Source organism: Canis lupus, chromosome 21, assembly GCF_003254725.2.
Source record: "Canis lupus dingo isolate Sandy chromosome 21, ASM325472v2, whole genome shotgun sequence".
Lineage (NCBI taxonomy): Eukaryota > Metazoa > Chordata > Mammalia > Carnivora > Canidae > Canis > Canis lupus.
In genome coordinates, this window is record NC_064263.1 from 34,162,838 (window position 1) to 34,182,433 (window position 19,596).

The following is a 19,596-nucleotide window of genomic DNA, read 5'->3' on the forward strand; positions in this document are numbered from 1 at the left end:
CTAGGTGATCTGATGTGGAGCCAGGTTTGAGAACCATGGCTCTACACAGGGTCTTAGGCTCTCCTGGGTACCTCCCCTGGGTGATGTCACTGGTACAGGAAGAGGCTGCATTAGTGCTGTTCTTATTGGATGCCGATGCAGAGAAGAGTTAAAGGCTCAAGATTCAATTATGTAGACCTGCTTCCTAAGACTGGGCCTCCCCAGAAACACCTGTGTCAACTCTCAGGTGGGAGTTAAGAGTCTTCACGCCTTCAATCTTGCCTTCTTCATTGCCAGCAGCTCTTGGAGGTCTTATTTTTCCCTTCTGAGCAAGGAAAGCATAGTCAGAAATGAAGGGAATGAATGTGGGTGTCAGGGTGACATCCTTGAGGACAGAGGCCAGGAGGAATTTTTAAGAACTCTGTGGGGAATGATGTCCTGGTGGAGGATCAACTTCAGGGGGACTGGTCTGATTTGGTGGCTAATGTCAAAGCCGCCATGTGGATACAGAAAATGAACCTAAGGTATATGGTTTCATTTGTACTTCTCTGGTTCCACAGGAGAAGCAAAAGTTTCTGGGACAAAATTATTATAAAGAAGGACCTGAAGGAAATGATATTCGAAAGACAAATGTTGCTCAGATCCGGATGGCGTTCCGATATGAGACCTTATGCAATGAGCTCAGCTTCCTGTCTGATGCCATGAAATCAGAAGAAATCACAGCTCTGACCAAATAGGTCCAGCAGTGGACGTGCATTTCAACTTTCTGATTTAATTTCAAGTCAGCTGTGACTAACAGTGATCAAGATACCAAACTAGGACTGTCCTCCAAGGAGAGGATGCCTCTAAAGAACTTTCAAACTAGTGATTTTGGTTGCACTGTTCACTTTAAGATCTAACATGCCCACTTCTGTTTAGTATTTCTGAGTAATAGATGGTGACTCCTCCTTGGGGATCTGGGAGCTGGACACTTGTCTGTACTCCTTCCAAATTTTCCAAATATTTCCCTTGAAACTGCTAGTGCTTGCATTGTTGGGGCCAGGATCTTACGAGGTCCAGTGCCTACTGACACGAGGTCTGTGTGGTTTTCTGCCAAAATCCGCTATCGACCCTGCAGGCTAGTTGGTAGTTGTTCATTTCAGCCTCTGGCTGGCTGGCTGCCTTAAACAAAACCAATTTCAAAGCTCCCTTTCATAAAGGAACTACTTTGAGAGAATTAAAATAGAAAACATCCTTATTGACAATTTGCATTTTTTATGAATTTCTTACAGTTTTATTTAGCCCACTGCCCTCCTTTCTATTTAGGAAAACAAATGTGCACACTGAACCAATTGCTCCTATTCTGTGTCTTGGTTATCTCACCTGAAAAGAGTTTGGACTAGATGAGTGGTTTTCAAATGTTGTTCTGTGAATCCTCCTCCAGGGTTGGGGAGATTCTGGGTGCTGCCTTCTTCCAAGCAACTCTGCTTTCATCACTTTTACACTGGGCCTTCTACATATTTTCACTTGAACTTGGAAAACATAGGATTAGATAATCTCTGTTCCTTTTAGTTCTAATATTCTGATTGTAGCCCACTTACCATTTTATTATGAAGAGTTAGGGCCAGAGAGGTGAAATTTGCTTGAGGTCACAAAGATAATAATAGAAGCAGAACTAGTTTCCCCACTCCTAATCCAGTCCTTTCCCCCACTATTCCATTAGGCCTCACAGATGTTAGATTTTTTTTTAATCACTATAACCTCCGCATTTTTTTTTTAAAGGTAAATTCCACCTTTAAGGAATTTCTCCCTTACCTAACATGTAGACTTCTTCAGAAGATACAAGTGGTCCCAGGGGGCCAGGTAGAAAGCATTTTTTAAAAATTTAAAATCAGTTAATTAACATATAGTGTATTATTAGTTTCAGAGGTAGAATTTAGTGATTCATCAGAAAGCATTTTTGAAGACCAATCTGAATTTAAGCTTTACCAATGTACTCTTCATCTGTGTTACTAGTGCCTGGTACATAGTAGGTGCTCAATAAATGTACATTGAATAACTGAATGAATTTCTCTTTTGGCAACTTTTTAAGGAGATGTGCTCCAAGTATTCAACAAGCCGCTCAAGGACCTTTCTATCTCTGTGGGCAAGTGCAGATTATGAGAAGCTCTTCTGAATTATTATATACTTAGAAGAACTCTATTTTTGCTTGTGAAAATGCTTATTTAGATGGTCTTGTCCTGTGACTTTATAATGCTTATCCCCTCCACTGGTTAACTTAGCATACAGGACAGTAAATGTAGTCTGTTTATTAGGCAGACGTGTGCTCTTCCAGCTAATGATGAAATTAACTGAAAACCCAGTGTTTACCTTAGGCATTATTTTTGAAAAGCCCCCATTTGTATACATTTGTCCTAACATAGCAATTATTATAGTTTTTCATTGTCATTTTATCTGTACCAAGTATTTATTTTTAATTATTAAATAAAGTCTGTTAGGACTATGGCTCAATAATTTAAAATTATTTCAAGTTAATACTGTTTAAAGCAAAACAAAACCAATGAATAAACAAACAGAAAGCAGAATCAGACTACAGAGAATAAACTGTTGGTTGCCAGAGGAAAGGGATGGGCAGATGGATAACATAGGAAGGGGAGGGGGAGATAACAGGCTTCCAGTTATGAAATGAATAAGTCACAGGAATAAAAGGCATAAGGAAGAGTCAATGATACTGTAATAGTGTCATATGGTGACAGCGTGGCTAGCCATACTTGTGGCGACAGAGCATAATGTATAGAGAAATTGAATCACTACGTTGTACACCTGAACTAATGTAACATTGTGTGTCAACTATATTGAAATAAAAACATTAAAAAAAGATCGGGCATCATGAAAAGCTATCAATAATAACTACTAATTTATCTTTTACTAATACTCAGACATGGATGACATTCAAAGAAATACTCAAAACTTTTAAACTGAAGCTCAGTAGACCCAGAAGGTAAACCTTTGCTATCTTTTTCCTCTAACTTCTGCCCTGTTACAGTTCCTGAGCAAAGCCACACGTGTTCCTTTTAGCTGGATATTACTTGAGTCTATTTAGCCAAAACTTGTTTGATTTTACGTGTCCTGCAATCTTTTCAGACACCTTTTTGAATAGTGCTTTGCACTTTAATCACATCTTTGTACCTGACTGGCTTTTGGGGGTGGTGGTGATAAATCTCCACTTTCTTTTGTTCACAGTTGGAATCAAAGGCAAGTGTACACTAGCTCATGTTTCTAAAAGAACACATTTTCAGGCATGTATCCCTTACTCTAAAAGGCTCAAGTTCATGTATATATTACTTCAAACTGTGCTGTTGAAATGATTAACGACATTGCTCTTTGCCACATGAAAACAAATCACAGCCCCTGGGAGGGTATGTACCAAGGCCTGTTCTGGGCCTTTATTTCTTCTTATCTTGGAATAAAGCAGAGTTGAAAGCACAACCCTCTGGCTTTCTCTTTGCTTGTTTCTGAGTGCTGCATTGGTGAAACAATACTCACCTCTTTTGGGGCTTGTAGACCGAACTGAAGGGGATATGTTGGTAATACAACTAAGTACTCGATACCAGAACTATGACTGTTATAAAGAACAAATATAACTAACCGCAATGAGGGAACATTAATCAGAAAAACAGTTTCTTGGAAATTTAAAAATCTTCAACCTTTCCTTTAAGTATTTTATCAGAAAGATCAAGGATGTCAGAGAGTAAGGCTATAAACAGCTGCAAGATTATCAAACTATATCTCTGAGGAAGCTTTTATGTCTCTTGATACTAAAATGTGTACTTCTTACAGATGATGTACATCAGCAAATTAAATGATAAACTACTGTTCTTTCTTATGGCTTTCCTCTTCCCAGCACTAAGATTCTAACTGGCTTCTCTAATTATATTCCTTAATTCTGGAAATGATTTTGCAAGGTAAACATCAAAACTACCATAGGGTGGAGTATTTTATCTATTACTTTTTACTGTCCAACAGGATAAAAAGACATGAGAACAAATTAAAGTATGTTGTCAACTATTTACTATTTGTATCATATTGTCATTATGTTGCCCATCATAATGTGGGTGATTAGCTGATTTCCCTAATCTCCAACTAGTTTTCTTATTCCTGGATAGACAAAGTAAGTTTGACTTAATGAAGAAAATGAAGAAAGAAAGAAAAACCAGTTAAAAACACAAATTCTGGAGACTGCCTTTTAATGAATCCCAACTTTCCAGTGTTAAAAATCACAGAACCAAAAGGTATTTTCAAGCAGCCTTATAACTCAGATATATATTAGGTATAAGGAAATTGAATCCAATTTGAGATGAACTTTAAAACATAGCACACAAACATCACAACTCCCCAGAGCACAATACAAAATAGTCCTCTAAGGAATATAAACATTTAGTATATAAGAATGTGAAACTAGGTAAGAAAAAAGTCTCTTCAATAATCTAAAATTTACTTGCTAAAGATTATTGCACAATATACCAGTTTGCCCTAAGAATAAAGCAGATACTATTATTCTCAACTTCTAAATTCAGTACCTAGTCAAGTACATTTTCTCAAATTAAAGTTCTATAGCATTACAATATGAGTAAACTTCTTGTTACAGAGTTAACTTTATAACTTATAAAACAAATTCCTTAGACTTCATGAAAACATTTCACAGATCCTACAAGGCACACATCATATTTCCTATCTTAGTGCATTTAAGTACTTCATATTTGAAAAAGACAAAGCTATACAGTATTCAAAAAGTGTACATTTCATCCGTTAAGCAAATTTACAACTTTTATGATTAGTTATAATAGTAGAACCTACCTAACATTCACATCTAAAGAATTACCACCCAGTATAATGGAGTGGGCAAAAAAACTGTGCTCATTTATTTAATAAGACTAATAAAAACACTTTCTATTTCACAGTAGATCAGTTAGTGACCTGGAGCTCATATTGGAAAGTAAAAAGGTTTGGGCAACATCAAGTCGCTGGGTTTACTGTCAAATAATTCCTTGAAAGGTGAAGGATTTTGAGGGATAAGATCATCGGCTATACCTGGAAAGATCCAAAACCCTGTATGGCAACTTTGTTCATTTTCAGAAACAGTCTTCAATTAGGCAATCTGAGTTAAACTCAGCAAGCTTAATCCAAAAGGACAGTTTGGAATCTCAGAGCTGGAAAAGTCTGACATCATCTATCCCAAGGTTTTCAAAATATGTTTCATGGAATACTAAGACAGATGGAGGAGATTCAAGGTTCTGCAAATCTGACTTGAATTTAATTAAAAAAATGTTTTTTGAAAAAAAATTAACTTAAAAAACAACTGCCATCATGTAGCTGTATTACTCACCAAATCCAAATATCCTGGATATTACCAATGTATTATACATGTTTTTCTCGGTTGACTTTATAAAATATATTATGGCATATAAAGTTTCCATAAGGACATTTATATTAATAAAATAAAATATGACTTTCATATAGAGGGATGGTATGCGTGTGTGGGACAGGGTAGGTAGCATGTATGTGTAGGGGTTCTGAGTAAGATTTTACCTGAAAAAAAAAAAAAAAAAGGTTCTACTGCTGAAATAAAATATGAAAACCACAGAAAAATCTCAATTTCTAAAGAAGGAACCAACAAACTAGCAGAAGGGACTTTTTCAAGGTCACACAAACCATCAAATGTATTGCCAGGTTGATACGACAGATTCCCTGATACCTTGCCTGTATAAACATCCATAGTGAGTGTTTAGCTATTTGGTACTGAGCTCTCTCCATCATGAATGTCAGCCTATTAATTATCAGTATTTTTTGGGTCAAATCAAGCTACCTTTGGTCAGACATTTTTTTATAGAAATGAATTATTTAATTTGCATGCCTATTAAAATCCTAGTATCCAAAAATTCCATCAATAAGCAGCAACTTAAAGGTGTACTTTGGTATTTTGGAAAATAGTAATATCTGCAACTTACCATTAATAAGTCAGAAAAGTTACATGGAATGTTAACATACCTTTTTAAAGGAGACATCAGGTTTTAGTTTTATTATATGCTAAAATGTTAATGTTTAACATAAAACAAAAATTTTACTTTATAAGCAAGATTTTAAAAAAATGAAGTGTCACTGAAAATCATAATTCCATCATGACTACACTTTCTCAGAGTATTTCAAAGGAAATACAGTGAAATAGTAGAAAGCCAAATTATCTCCTAATTTTCAGAGGTGTTTATTGTAGGTGTTTAAAAGGCTATACCTTATTTTCTTCTCTCTTAATAATGTAAGAAATTTGAAGACTTTGAAACATCAGAAAGATGCCTTCAAGTTAAGAAAATAAAAGCACCACGAACCAATACTGAATGATTTATCATAATTTGGAAATACAAAATTCAGGATTTGTGATGAAGAAAAATTTCCTTCTGAAACTCCAAGATGCATGAGCATTATCAAAAGCTATTTTTTTTTTTTTCAAAAGCTATTTAGAACACTTTCCCAGCTGTGGGAAAGCCATATCCCGAACAGCCAAGAAGATTCCCCAGCAGAAATCCATTTACAAGGCAAAGTCACACCCAGCTTTATAGTTCTCACCCAAATTAGCATGGGGGGGGGAAGCTTTTAAGTAAAAAACATGTAGTTCCAAAACACACTGTTAAAGTTATGAAATAATTGTGGATCATTTCAAGTAAAAATTATTAAAGGAGCAATAATTAACCACAAGGGGGCATACACACTCCTTAGATTCCAGCAGAAAGACTAAGTAGTAACATGCACTTTGATATATTCTACATTTTCAGTCACTTCAAATTTTCTCTCAGATGGCTACAACTTTTTAACATTCAAGGTTTATTTTAAACCTAACTAAATAGATTCCAGAATACTCCTGCCCTGAAAAATAGTGTTTCAGAAGCCTCTGGAAATGTTGCTGTTACCTCAGCAAAGGATTCAAGAGCAATTAGTTCTAATATATATTAGAACAGATAAATAATAGAAAAATATGGTCTAAAACAGTAGCAAATTTTAGTTTACTATAAATGGAAGACATGGAAAGTTTATCAAAAGAAATGGAACAAATTGTCAGAATAGCGAAAATAAGAGGGTAGGGAAAATTGATTTCTCTGTGTCTGTGCCACAATATCCCTGCATTCTTCTCCCATGACCAAAGTGTTTGTAGCTCATAATAGCAACAGAAGACCTTCACCCCAAGGTCATGGCCTGTGGGGCTGGCCTGCCTCATCGGCCATGTTAAGAATATAGTTAGCCATATCATCTTCGGTGGGTGCATCTGATACCACCCAAGACTCATTTGCTCCAGTCATCTGTAGGCGACAAATAGGGCAATTCCTGTGTCGATCACTCCTATCAGAGAGTCAAATAAAGAACAGTTTGTTTTCTTTTTCTTCTTTTTAAAAAATAGGTGTGCTTGAAAAGTAATACATGTACATGGCTTTAAAAAAAGTAAATAGCAATAAAAGTATACAGTGAAAAATAAATCTCTTTCCACCCTAATCTTTAATTCTTATCCCCAGGGGCAACTACTTTTACTAGTTTCTTACATATTCTTCTAGAGATAGGCTAAGCATGATTAAGGTTGTGTGTATATATACATTACTGTTTTTATTTATTTATTTTTACTTGTCAGTATATCTTATAGGCCCTTATGTAGCAGTACATGCTAGAGCTGTCTGTTCTTTTTAAACAGAACACTGTATGGACAGGGCAGAATTCATTTAATTAGTCTCCGGGAGAGGACATTTGAGTTTTTCCCTATCTTCTGTAGCTAAAAACAAGGGAATGGAAGCATTCAAGGTTTAGAACAGAAGATGAACCTTACATGCAGAATAACTTTTCTGATAGAGAAAGAACTTATATATGAACACTTGAATGAGATTATGTTTTCCGAAGGGATTTTTTTTTGTCTTGACAAATATTATTTTGGAAATTTCAAAAATACCACATTTGAGCCAGAAACATGTGATGCAGGGAGAATGTTTTTCTCTTCATTTCTCAGTGAAAAGTGAGACCAAAGTAATTAAATTATATCAATTGTTCTTTGGCTTTTGTACAAAAATTTAGAAATCTGTTCCAAAAACTAAATGTGAAAGCTAGAGCTGGCATATATTATTCAGATTCATTTCTGGTTCCTCAGAGATATTTTATTAAGATAATTACATGTTCTCTTCTGTGCACAAAAGTCACGATTCTAAGAGTCAACTTCTGCTTCTGGCCAATAGAGACCAGATTTATCTTCCGACTTAATTAGAACACTGGAAAAATACATGAAACAAGGCTTTCAACACATCATCAGACAACACAAGGCAATCATCCCTGAGGATGGGATGCAAAGAAGGTGAGCCCTATAACTGCCAGCTTATTGCCTTGAGAGTTTTTAGGCTGCAGAGTAAACAGAAGTCCAGATGGAGCCTGGCAAACTCTCTGAGTTGAAGAGACACAGCTGAGACTCTCAGGAGGCCAAGGCAGCTAGAGTTCACAGGGCAGAGTACTGAAGTACTTAAGTGCAAAAAGCTGCATAAAGGGAGAATTCTGGAAACTACTGAAGGTCCCCCTAGAGTATATTCGGCAGTCATGATCAATATGTGCATGTGAGGAAGCTACCTGAGGCTCAGGAATCACCCAAAAGGATTTGAAGGAACAGTACCCAAAACTCATACAGGGCTTGGAGTATTGCCTGCTCACCAGACAGACTGGAAAGCTTCCTAACTCCCGCACTGAGCAGAGTACTCTGAAGGGTCCTGCCTCATTAGGGGGGCATAATTAGCTCTCAACTAAACACTGCTCTGGTCCTGCCTAACAAATCATAAAAGCAAGACCCAAAAGGATCAAACTGTTTCCAAGTAACTATATTCCAGAACAAAGCTCACAGATATTTATAGCAATACAAAAATATCCAGTACCCAAAAAGGTAAAAATCACAATGTCTGGCACTCAGTCAAGAACTACCAGGCATAAAAAGAAACACAAAAATACAACCCCAAATGAAGAGGAAAAAAATCAAAACCAATCAAAACCAAGTGAACACAGATGTTAGAACTAGCAGGCAAGAAGATTAACAGTTATCATATCTGTAGTCTATGTGCTAAAAACACTAGAAGACAGAACAAACATGAAATAGAGGCATGGAAGACATTTTAAAAACTCGAACTTCTTGATGTGAAAACTGTAATATCTGAAGCAAAAAATACACTGGATTGGACTAATGATAAGTTAGACACTGCAGAAAGAAAGACTGGTGAATTTGAAAAGAGTGTAATTTTAACTATCCAAAATGAAACACAGAGGAAATTATTTCAAAAAGGAAAATAACAGCAATGAACCATGGGACAGCTTGAAGTGATCTAATATATGTGTAATTTGAGTCCCAGAAGAAGGGAGAGTACAGAAAAAAATACTTAAGAAAATAATGGCTGAAAAATTTTCAAAATTGATGATACAATAAACCTACAAATCCAAGAAGCTCAATGAACCCTATGCATAAGGAACATGAAGATTATTGGAAGGCATATCATAATCAAACTGCTCAAAATTAATGATAAAGAAAAAATCCTTAAAAGCAGCCAGAAAGAAAAATGGTAACACTACCAGGGATTCCCTGGTGGCTCAGTTCGTTAAGCCTCTGACTCTTGGTTTCAGCTCAGGTCACGATCTTGGGGTCCTGGGATTGAGTCCTACATGGGCTCTGCACTCAGTGGGGAGTCTGCTTGTTTCTCTCCCTCTCCATCTGCCCCATGATTTTTCTCTCAAACAAATAAATCTTAAATTAAAAAAAAAACAACAACACATTACCTACAGGGCCAAAAAGATAAGTGTTGATAGCATATTTCTCATGGGAAATAAGGTAAGAAAAATGAGGGTGGAGCAACATCATTAAAGTACTGAGAGAAAAAATAGTATCAATCTAGAATTCTATATCCAGAAAAAATATTTTCAAAAAAGGATGTTCAGATATTCAAGAAAGTCCTATGGAATCTACAAAAAAGCTATCAGATCTAGTAAATGGGTTTAATAAGTTTGCAGAATGTAAGATTGATACATAAAAATCTATTGTATTTCTAGATACTAGCAACCACTGATCAGAAATTGAAATATACTATTTAAATTGTATAAAATTCAAAATAATTAGGGATAAATCTGTCAAAGATATGCCATACTGAAAACTACAAAAATTGATGAGAGAAATGCGAGAAAACCTAAATAAATGAAGAAATATTCTGTGTTTATAGACTGGAAAACCGAATATTCTTAAGAAAACTCTCTTCAAATCAATCTATTTATTTAATGCAATTCCAACCAAATTCCTTACAGCTTTTTTTGGTAGAAACTGACAGACTGACTCTAAAACTCATTTTGAAATGCAAAGAATTAGAATAACCAAAACAACTTTGATAAAGAACAAAGTTGGAGAGCCTACACTTCCTAATTTTAAGATTCAGATTCAGAAAGCTACATTAGGCAAGGTAGCATGGTATTGGTATGACATAAATAGATCAATGGAACAAAATAAGAGTCCAGAAACAGACCCACATATATTTCAGCAACTGATTTCCAGTAAAGGTTAAGGGGCAATTTAGTGAAGAAAAGATGGTCTTTTCAACAAAACGTGCTGGAGCAACTGGATAGCCATTGGCAAAAAAAGAATTTTGATTAATACCTCACACCATCTATAAAAAATTAACTCAAAATGGATCACAGACCTAAATGTAAAACCTAAAACTATAAAACTTCCCAAAGAATAGAAGAAAATCCTTGTGACGCTGGGTTAGACAGATTTCTTAGATATGACACTAAAATCACTATGCATAAATCATAAATCAGACTGATAAATTGGACCTCATCAAAATTAAAAACTCCTACTCTTTCAAAGAGATTCCTAAGAGAACGAAAAGACAAATCACAAAGTGAGAAAACATATTTGTCAGTCATATATCTGATAAAGGACATGTATTCATAATATAGAAAGAATTCTAAAACTTCACCTGATCTTAGCCAAAAGGCCAAGAAGCGATAGAAAGAATTCTAAAACTTAATATGAAAACAACTCAATAAGGAAATAAGATGTGAATGGCCACTTCACCAAAGAAGACATACAGATTTGGCATATGAAAAGATGCTCATCATCATCAGTCAGTAGGGAAATACAAACTAAAACTACAATAAGAATGAATACTACTACACATCTATTAGAATGGCTAATATTAAAAGGACTGACCATACTTACCAGAGAAGAGGTGGGTAGGGTGATGGGTGAAAGAGGTGAAGGGGACTAGGAGTACACTTATCTCGATGAACACTGAGTAGTATGTGAAACTATTAAATCTATATATTGCACATCCAAAGCTAACACTGATATTAACTACACTGGAATTAAAATTAAAAAAAAAAAAAAAAAAAAAAAAAAAAAAAAGAGCCTGACCCTACTAAGTATTGGCAAAGTTGTAGAACAACTAGAACTCTCATACGTTGCTGATGGGAGTGCAAAATGGCACAAGCACTTTGGAAAACAGCTGGCAGTTTCTTAAAAAGTTAAACATCCACCATATGATCTAGACATTCTTCTTCTAGGTATTTAACCAAGAAAAAACCAAAATATATGTTCATAGAAAGACCTGTCCACAAAAGTATATGGTAGCTTCATTTATAATGGCCAAAATTGGAAACAACACAATATCCATTACAGGTGAATAGATAAACTATGATATACAATGAATGCTACTCAGCAACTAAAAACCTGGAACTACTGTGGGGTGCCTGCATGGCTTAGTTGGTCGAACATCCAACTTTTGATTTTGGCTGGGGTCGTGATCTCAGGTTCGTGGGATCGGGATTCTCTCTCTACTCCTCCCTCTGCCCCTACCCCCTGCTCAAGCTCATTCTCTCTAAAAATAAATAAATAAAATCTTTAAAAAAGGGATTACTGATAACATGCTACAATATGGATAAAATAATTATGCTGAATGAAAAAAGAGCACATGCTATATGATTTCATTTATAAAAATTCTAGAAAATCCAAATTACTTTATAGTGATCGAAAGCAGGTTAGTTGTCTAGAGATTGGAAGGAAGGGTTGGGAAGGAGACTTTACAGTGGGGCACAAAGTAACTTTTGGGGTGATCAATTTGTTCATTATCTGGACTGTGATTTTTTTATGGGTGTATACATGTGTTAAATCATATCAAATTATACTTTAAATATATGTAGTTTATTGTATGTCAATTATAAAGCCACCTAAAGGCTTCACTCTTATTTTGTAAAATAATGAACTTGACTAGCTGATCTCTAAAGTTCCCTCCAGGTCCAGTAATCAGTATTCAAGGATTCATGTTATTCCTTTTCATCACATACAGAGGAAAAAATATAGAAATGAGGAAAATGAAGAAAAAGGGAAGTTTGTGATTCTAGACAAGTCACGCACAAATCTTATATCAAAAGTAAACTGTTAAAAACTAAGACACATTGCCACATTTTATAAACTTTAAATACAAAAATATTTTTAACTGGAGGAGGAAGCATGTCATACATTTCAAAGTACTAAAGAACAAAATCTCTTATACTTAACCACAATATTTTTGTCTTTTTTGAAGTTTATTCATGTACACTTTCCCATTTGACCTTTGCCTATCCCATGAGGGTAGCAGATAACTTACCATTTATCAATGCATTTCTGACAAAAGCTGTGAGCACAAGGCAGGATGAGGTCAGCTCGACCATCCATACAGATACAACACTCCTCCTCATCAGTCAGCTGCTTCACCCTGCAATGTGAAAACTGAGCTGGAGCAATAATATTCTCTGTTGTTATCATGCTTTAAACTTTGTCTCCATTGCCTTAGAAAGCATTATCAAACATCTATGTACCTTCAATATAAAGCAAAACATGACTCATGCAAAATCAGACTAAATTAACAATTTTTTGGGATAACACATATATTTAGGGAAGAAGTATGAAGAGGTACAAATTTCATAAAGAAAAACTGGATAATACTGTGAAGATTAAAAAGAATATATAAACAAAAATTGGAAATACTTTCTCTTTCTGAAAGTAACAGCCCATTTTAATCATATCACATTTATATAAATAGATTCAACTGATAGATTTACTTGTCATGCAGGATACAAAGCTCTGTAAAATATGGACCTTGCCCTTGGATCTTACCATGCTGATGCTGATAATGGGCATATAAATGAAAGAATAACTTAGTCTTAATAATCAGGTGCTACAGTAAATACAAAAGGTAGGAAGTCTCTGTCCTTAAGGAACCCTTTTGGAAGAAAAGGATGTTGAGCCTTCTACTTCAGCCCCAGTGTAGGGTGCCCCTGAGTGAGTCGAGTGCCTTGTTTCCCTTCCTGGAATATCCTTGTGAGTTTGGTAAACTGTAACCTCAGTAACTCAGCTCAAAATATCTTCTCTGTGCTCTAAAAACCAACATTTGCCTCAATTAAAGGACTTAAATATTGAATTTTAATTGGCTGTTAATTGGTTGGTCTATCTACAAACTCTAAGTTCTTTGAATATAAGCAGTTTGTCTTAGGTTCTCAGTAAATGTTTCTTACAATGATGTTAATTTGCTTTTATCCTTCATGCTCTTCTACAATTTTCAGGTTTTCTTCATCAAGCATGTGTTACTTTCATAATTATGCAAGATTTAAATGTTTTGGTGTGCCTAGGTGGCTCAGTCGGTCAAGCGTCTGCCTTCAGCTCAGGTTATGATCCCAGGGTCCTGGGATTCAGCCTTGCTTGCATCAAGCTCCCTGCTCATCAGGGTGTCTGCTTCCCTCTCGCCCTCTGCTGCTCCCCTTGCTTGTTCTCTCATAAATAATAAATAAAAATCTTAAAAAAATTAAATATTTCAAAAGTATAGTCACTTAACTATAAACTTCTTAAAGGAAGGAGGTATCTCTAATATGTTTTTATTCCCTGCTGTGCTTATACAAGACATTGATATTCCACTTTAAAATTTGTCAATTTGAACAAAAAGAATATAAGCAAATGTCAAATATACAAGTAGTAAGTGCTAAGAAGGAACAAATGAGTATTTCAAATTTGTTGGAAAGATGAGATTGAAAAGTGACAGAACTTTGATAGCCAGAGGACATTCTAGGTGAATAAATAAAGTTGTGGAGGTAGGAAAAAAAAAATCCCAAAACCTCTGATGCATGTGTGTAACAAAGACGTGGCATGATGCTCCAGGGAGAAAACTGAGAGCAAATGTTGCTTAAATATAGGAGAGATGAAGTGATCCTTGAATGTCAAAATAATATGTTTAAACTTGTTCTGATAGGCAAACTAGAATCAGAGTTGATCAAAAGAAAAGTGAACCCCCACTGAAATAATACTTCAGGAAGATTAATTGGGAGTGCAGATAGGGACATTCTAGAGGGAGGAAAACCAATCAGATTCTTACTTCAGCAGCAATTCACCTGGGAGAAAATTAGGGCCTGGTAAAGGGCCATTGCAAAAGACAAATCAGGATGTTTTAAGAGATTAAACTGATGACAAAAGAATATAGCCACTGAATCAAAGTGGGGAAACTGAGAAAACCTAGATATACATGCATCTCATTTTCTTTTTTTTTTTTTTTTTTGCATCTCATTTTCTAGATATACTCAGTTCAATGTTTAAGCATCTCTTAGGTGCTACATTCTGTACCAGACCCAGATAAACTGGAGTCTCTGCTTTTGAGGAGCTTACAATTTACACCTAAGGAAGGTGTCAGTAGAAGAGACTATAACTGAACCCATAAAGAGGGACAGACTTCTGAAGGTTAGAATTTAAAAGTGAGGAGCAGAGGGCTATGAAGAAGAGCATCACTTTGGACAGAAGTAAAAGAAAGAACAGGAAACACAGAAGCAGCCAGTAGAAACTGTACTATGTTTACTTGATTTTGTGCTAGTAGTACAGTAGCCAGAAGAAGGAAGGAGAAAAGGTCTTGCTCTATTTGTCCTTGTTAGACCACTTGTAGAATGGAGTATTCAGTTCTATGCCTCCTACACTGAAAGAGATAGTGATATAAAGGATTTTCCAGGAAAGCCTCCCAGATATAAAAGAGACTCATGTAACAAAAGCTAAAGGAACTGGAGATGCTCAACCTGCAGAACAGAGGATCAGTGATAATTTTATAATGTTTACAAATATTAGAAGGACTAGAAGAAAGAATAGATTTGTTTGGTGGGATTTCAGAGGCTACTGCCACTGAAATGAGTCGAATACAGTAATAATTTAAAAATAATGAAAGTGAGCTCTTATAGACATTATTACATGCCAGGCACTGTTGTAAGCATTTTACATATATTGACTCACTTAACTCTCAAAAATCCTATGAAACAGATACTATTGTCATCATCCTCAAAAAAAAAAAAAAAAAAAATGAGGGAACAGCAGAAAAAGAGTTTAATAACTTGTCCAAAGGCACACAGTTAGGAGTAGAGCCAGGATTTGAATACAGGCAATTTGGTTCTAGAGTCTGTGGCTATGCTGCCTCAAGAGTCAGATTTGGGCTGCTGTGAGGAATATAATGCAAAAGGAAAATTTTCATAGTGATTAGAGCCATTTGTGTATGAAAAGGCTTGCATCTCTGAGGCAGTGAGTCCCACATACCTCCAGGTGTATAAGACGGACTACCACTTGGCTAAATGTGGCAAGAGTCTTACTACTCAAAGGGTTATTGGTAGATTAGCAGCAGTGACACCATGTGGGAACTTGATGGACTCTCAAGCTCTTCCTCTGAATACAAAGTTTAAGAAGCATTGTCATACAGTGCTTAGCACACATAAAAGAGTAATAATGCAGAAGTTAGGGCATGGCTGTATTGCCAGCCTGGTTTGAATGTGAATCTCAGCTAGGCCAATTTCTAGCCATGTCATTTATTTGTCCAAACCTCAGTTTCTACAGCAATTCGGCAGTGTGTCAGGATACAAAATCAATGCCCAGAAATCAGTGGCATTTCTATATACTAACAATGAGACTGAAGAAAGAGAAATCAAGGAATCAATCCATTTACAATTGCACCCCAAAGCATAAGATACCTAGGAATAAACCTAACCAAAGAGGTAAAGGATCTGTACGCTAAAAACTACAGAACACTTCTGAAAGAAATTGAGGAAGACTCAAAGAGATGGAAAAATATTCCATGCTCATGGACTGGAAGAATTAATGTTGTGAAAATGTCAATGTTATCCAGGGCGATTTACACATTTAATGCAATCCCTATCAAAATACCATGGACTTTCTTCAGAGAGCTGGAACAAATCATCTTAAGATATGTGTGGAATCAGAAAAGACCCTGAATATCCAGGGGAATATTGAAAAAGTAAACCAGAGCTGGGGGCATCACAATGCCGGATTTCAAGTTGTACTACAAAGCTGTGGTCATCAAGACAGTGTGGTACTGGCACAAAAACAGACACATAGATCAATGGAACAGAATAGAGAACCGAGAAATGGGCCCTCAACTCTATGGTCAACTAATATTCGACAAAGCAGGAAAGACTATCCATTGGAAAAAAGGACAGTCTCTTCAATAAATGGTGCTGGGAAAATTGGACATCCACATGCAGAAGAATGAAACTAGACCATTCTCTTCCACCATACACAAAGATAAACTCAAAATGGATGAAAGATCTAAATGTGAGACAAGAATCCATCAAAATCCTAGAGGAGAACACAGGCAACACCCTTTTTGAACTTGGTCACAGCAACTTCTTGCAAGATAAATCCATGAAGGGAAGGGAAACAAAAGCAAAAATGAACTACTGGGATTTAAGATAAAAATCTTCTGCTTAGCAAAAGAAACAGTCTACAAAACTAAAAGACAACCTACAGAATGGGAGAAGATATTTGCAAATGACCTATCAGATAAAGGGCTAGTATCCAAGATCTATAAAGAACTTATTAATAAACTCAACAGCAAAGAAACAAAAACAATCCAATCATGAAATGGGCAAAAGACATAAACAGAAATTTCACCAAGAAGACATACACATGGCCAAAAAGCACATGAGAAAATGATCTGCATCACTTGCCACCAGGGAAATACAAATCAAAACCACAATGAGATGCCACCTCACACCAGTGAGAATGGGGAAAATTAACAAGACAGGAAACAACAAATGTTGGAGAGGATGCAGAGAAAGGGGAATCCTCTTGCACTGTTGGTGGGAATGTGAACTGGTACAGCCACTCTTGAAAACTGTGTGGAGGTTCCTCAAAGAGTTAAAAATAGACCTGCCCTACAACCCAGCAATTGCACTGCTGGGGATTTACCCCAAAGATACAGATGCAGTGAGACGCTGGAACACCTGCACCCTGATGTTTCTAGCAGCAATGTCCACAATAGCCAAACTGTGGAAGGAGCCTCGGTGTCCATCAAAAGATGAATGGATAAAGAAGATGTGGTCTATGTATACAATGGAATATTACTCAGCCATTAGAAATGACAAATACCCACCATTTGCTTCAACGTGGATAGAACTGGAGGGTATTATGCTGAGTGAAGTAAGTCAATCGGAGAAGGACAAACGTTATATGGTCTTATTCATTCGGAGAATATAAAAAATAGTGAAAGGGATTATAGGGGAAAGGAGAGAAAATGAGTGGGAAATATCAGAGAGGGTGACAGAACATGAGAAACTCCTAACTCTGAGAAACGAACAAGGGGTAGTGGAAGGGGAGGGGGGCAGGGGGATGGGGTGACTAGGTGATGGGCACTGAGGGGGGCACTTGGCGGGATGAGGGCTGGGTGTTATGCTATATGTTGGCAAATTAAACTCCAATAAAAAATATACAAAAAATTTATATAAGAATTCAAAAGGAAGAGAATTATAGCAGCTGAATAAATAATGGAGGTGAATGCAGCTGTCCATGGAAATGTAATAATACATAGTGGGAAGTAGGATAAATGGGAGAATGCATCTTTTCTTTTCAGAGTACAGTTGCTACTTTGTAGCCAATGGGGAAGCTCTGTCCACTGTTGAATTCTGAATTTTTAAAAGAAACAGAAAATTTGGATTTTTGTTTATTATCTTATTTTAGATATTGAAAACTAAAAAGACAGTAATAATAGCAACAAAGCAATATTTGGACCTATAGAATGAATAGAGCCCATTATCATTTCCCAGCAATGTCTGGCAGGCTATCTTTTCTACTTCTGCAGCATTGGGTTCTAGAATGTTATTAGACCAATTTTGAATCAACCTGGAAAATGCGAGCATGGTATACAAGAGCTTGACTATACATTGTATAGTCCATGTTTATACTGTGAATTGCAGATCTTTGAGAGTGATGGGTGCTCCAGGCCAAGATGAAGAGGTCCTTGGCATATGTAGTGATTAGGTGAAAGTGACTGCTATGCTTCCAAGAGTGCTCATGTGATTCTTGCTCATACAGATGTTGTCATCTGCAACTGTGAACCTTTGGAAAGCTACGTCTCTTCATGTTGGGGAATCTGGCTATTTTTTTCTCCTGGATACCTCTGATGTTTTATCTTATATAATTCAGATAAGTAAATCATGTTTTATTTACCTCCACTTTTCTGTATGAGGTATTTCTGTGATTCTTAACTATTATTGGCATTTGTTAAAGAGTGGTTGTGTTGGATTCAATAAAATATACCTATGGATTTCAAAATAAAAAATAAACCTCAGTTTCTCTGAAATAGGCCAGTAATTGTATCCCAATGGGGTTGTGAGGATTTAGTGAGTTTATACATGTAAAGGACTCATCAAAATGCCTAATACACTACAAGTACTTGATAAATGTAAACCACTAATAAAAATATGTATGTCTATATGACTGAACCAAATAAATATCTTAAATATCTCTTATGTCTATAAGACTGAACCAAATAAATATCTCTTAAAATCTCCTTCGACTTGAAAAATCTCTTTTTCTATGAACTAGAGTATCAGGGTATAACTAAAAACCAAAAATCATACAAAGGCAAGAAGTAGTCCTGACCTACCAATCAGGCATTGACTTTCCAGGGATAATACCCTTACTTCTTTCACTGAGATGACTACAACAAGAAAAAAGTATTACTTTCATTTCATTTGCTGCCACAGAGTTTAAATATCCTGGTAAATCCTATTCTCAGCTTTCAAGATACTTAAGTAGAACAGAACAACAACCAAAAAAACCACCATTCTGAAGAGAGGAAGAAAAGCAGAAAATCAGACACCTTTCTGTATGTTTACAAAATACAGAAAAGAAAAGCCTAAACACTGCCTATCATGTTCTAAAATTCACTCAGTATTTCAGTACCACTTGTACAGCCAAACCTAGAAAACCAAATAATCTTATAAAGAGAAACAGAAAATGATAAATGGAGATAAAATTTTACTACAATATAGTATTGGAAACCAGTTGGTTAAGAATGGACCAGAAAATGCGACTGTAAATCAAGTGATAAAAGAGAAATTCTTACTAAGCATATTCTTAATTTTAAGGTAAAAGACACTATCAATACAGATTTTTGCTGTCCACTCAGTATGACAATAAGACAGGATGTCAACATGTCTGGACCCACGTAAGACTTTTTCCAATGAGGCATTTACAAATTTAAATTATGGTCACAGTTGTCAAATGGCAACAGGTGG

General features: G+C 35.9%; 2 protein-coding genes across 16 annotated transcripts in view; one reads left to right on the top strand and one right to left on the bottom strand.

The window, feature by feature from the left end:
• The window catches only part of AMPD3 (adenosine monophosphate deaminase 3), a 149,500-nt gene extending 147,037 nt beyond the window's left edge, over nt 1–2,463 (top strand). For all 13 annotated transcript variants that reach the window (XM_049098692.1, XM_049098691.1, XM_035704078.2 and 10 more), the window contains one exon: nt 540–2,463. In XM_049098692.1, coding sequence (XP_048954649.1) covers nt 540–716 — 177 coding nt within the window. In that variant the 3' untranslated portion in view covers nt 717–2,463. The remainder of the gene's footprint in view (nt 1–539) is intronic.
• The window catches only part of RNF141 (ring finger protein 141), a 41,932-nt gene that overhangs the window by 1,271 nt on the left and 21,065 nt on the right, over nt 1–19,596 (bottom strand). For 2 of the 3 annotated variants that reach the window (XM_025459478.3, XM_035704080.2), the window contains 2 exons: nt 12,651–12,758; nt 1,264–7,347 (listed from right to left, as the gene is read on the bottom strand). In XM_025459478.3, the coding sequence (XP_025315263.1) occupies nt 7,197–7,347; nt 12,651–12,758 (259 nt within the window). In that variant the 3' untranslated portion in view covers nt 1,264–7,196. Of the gene's footprint in view, nt 1–1,263; nt 7,348–12,650; nt 12,759–19,596 lie in introns of those variants that run through there. The other variant, XM_025459479.3, reaches the window with a different exon arrangement.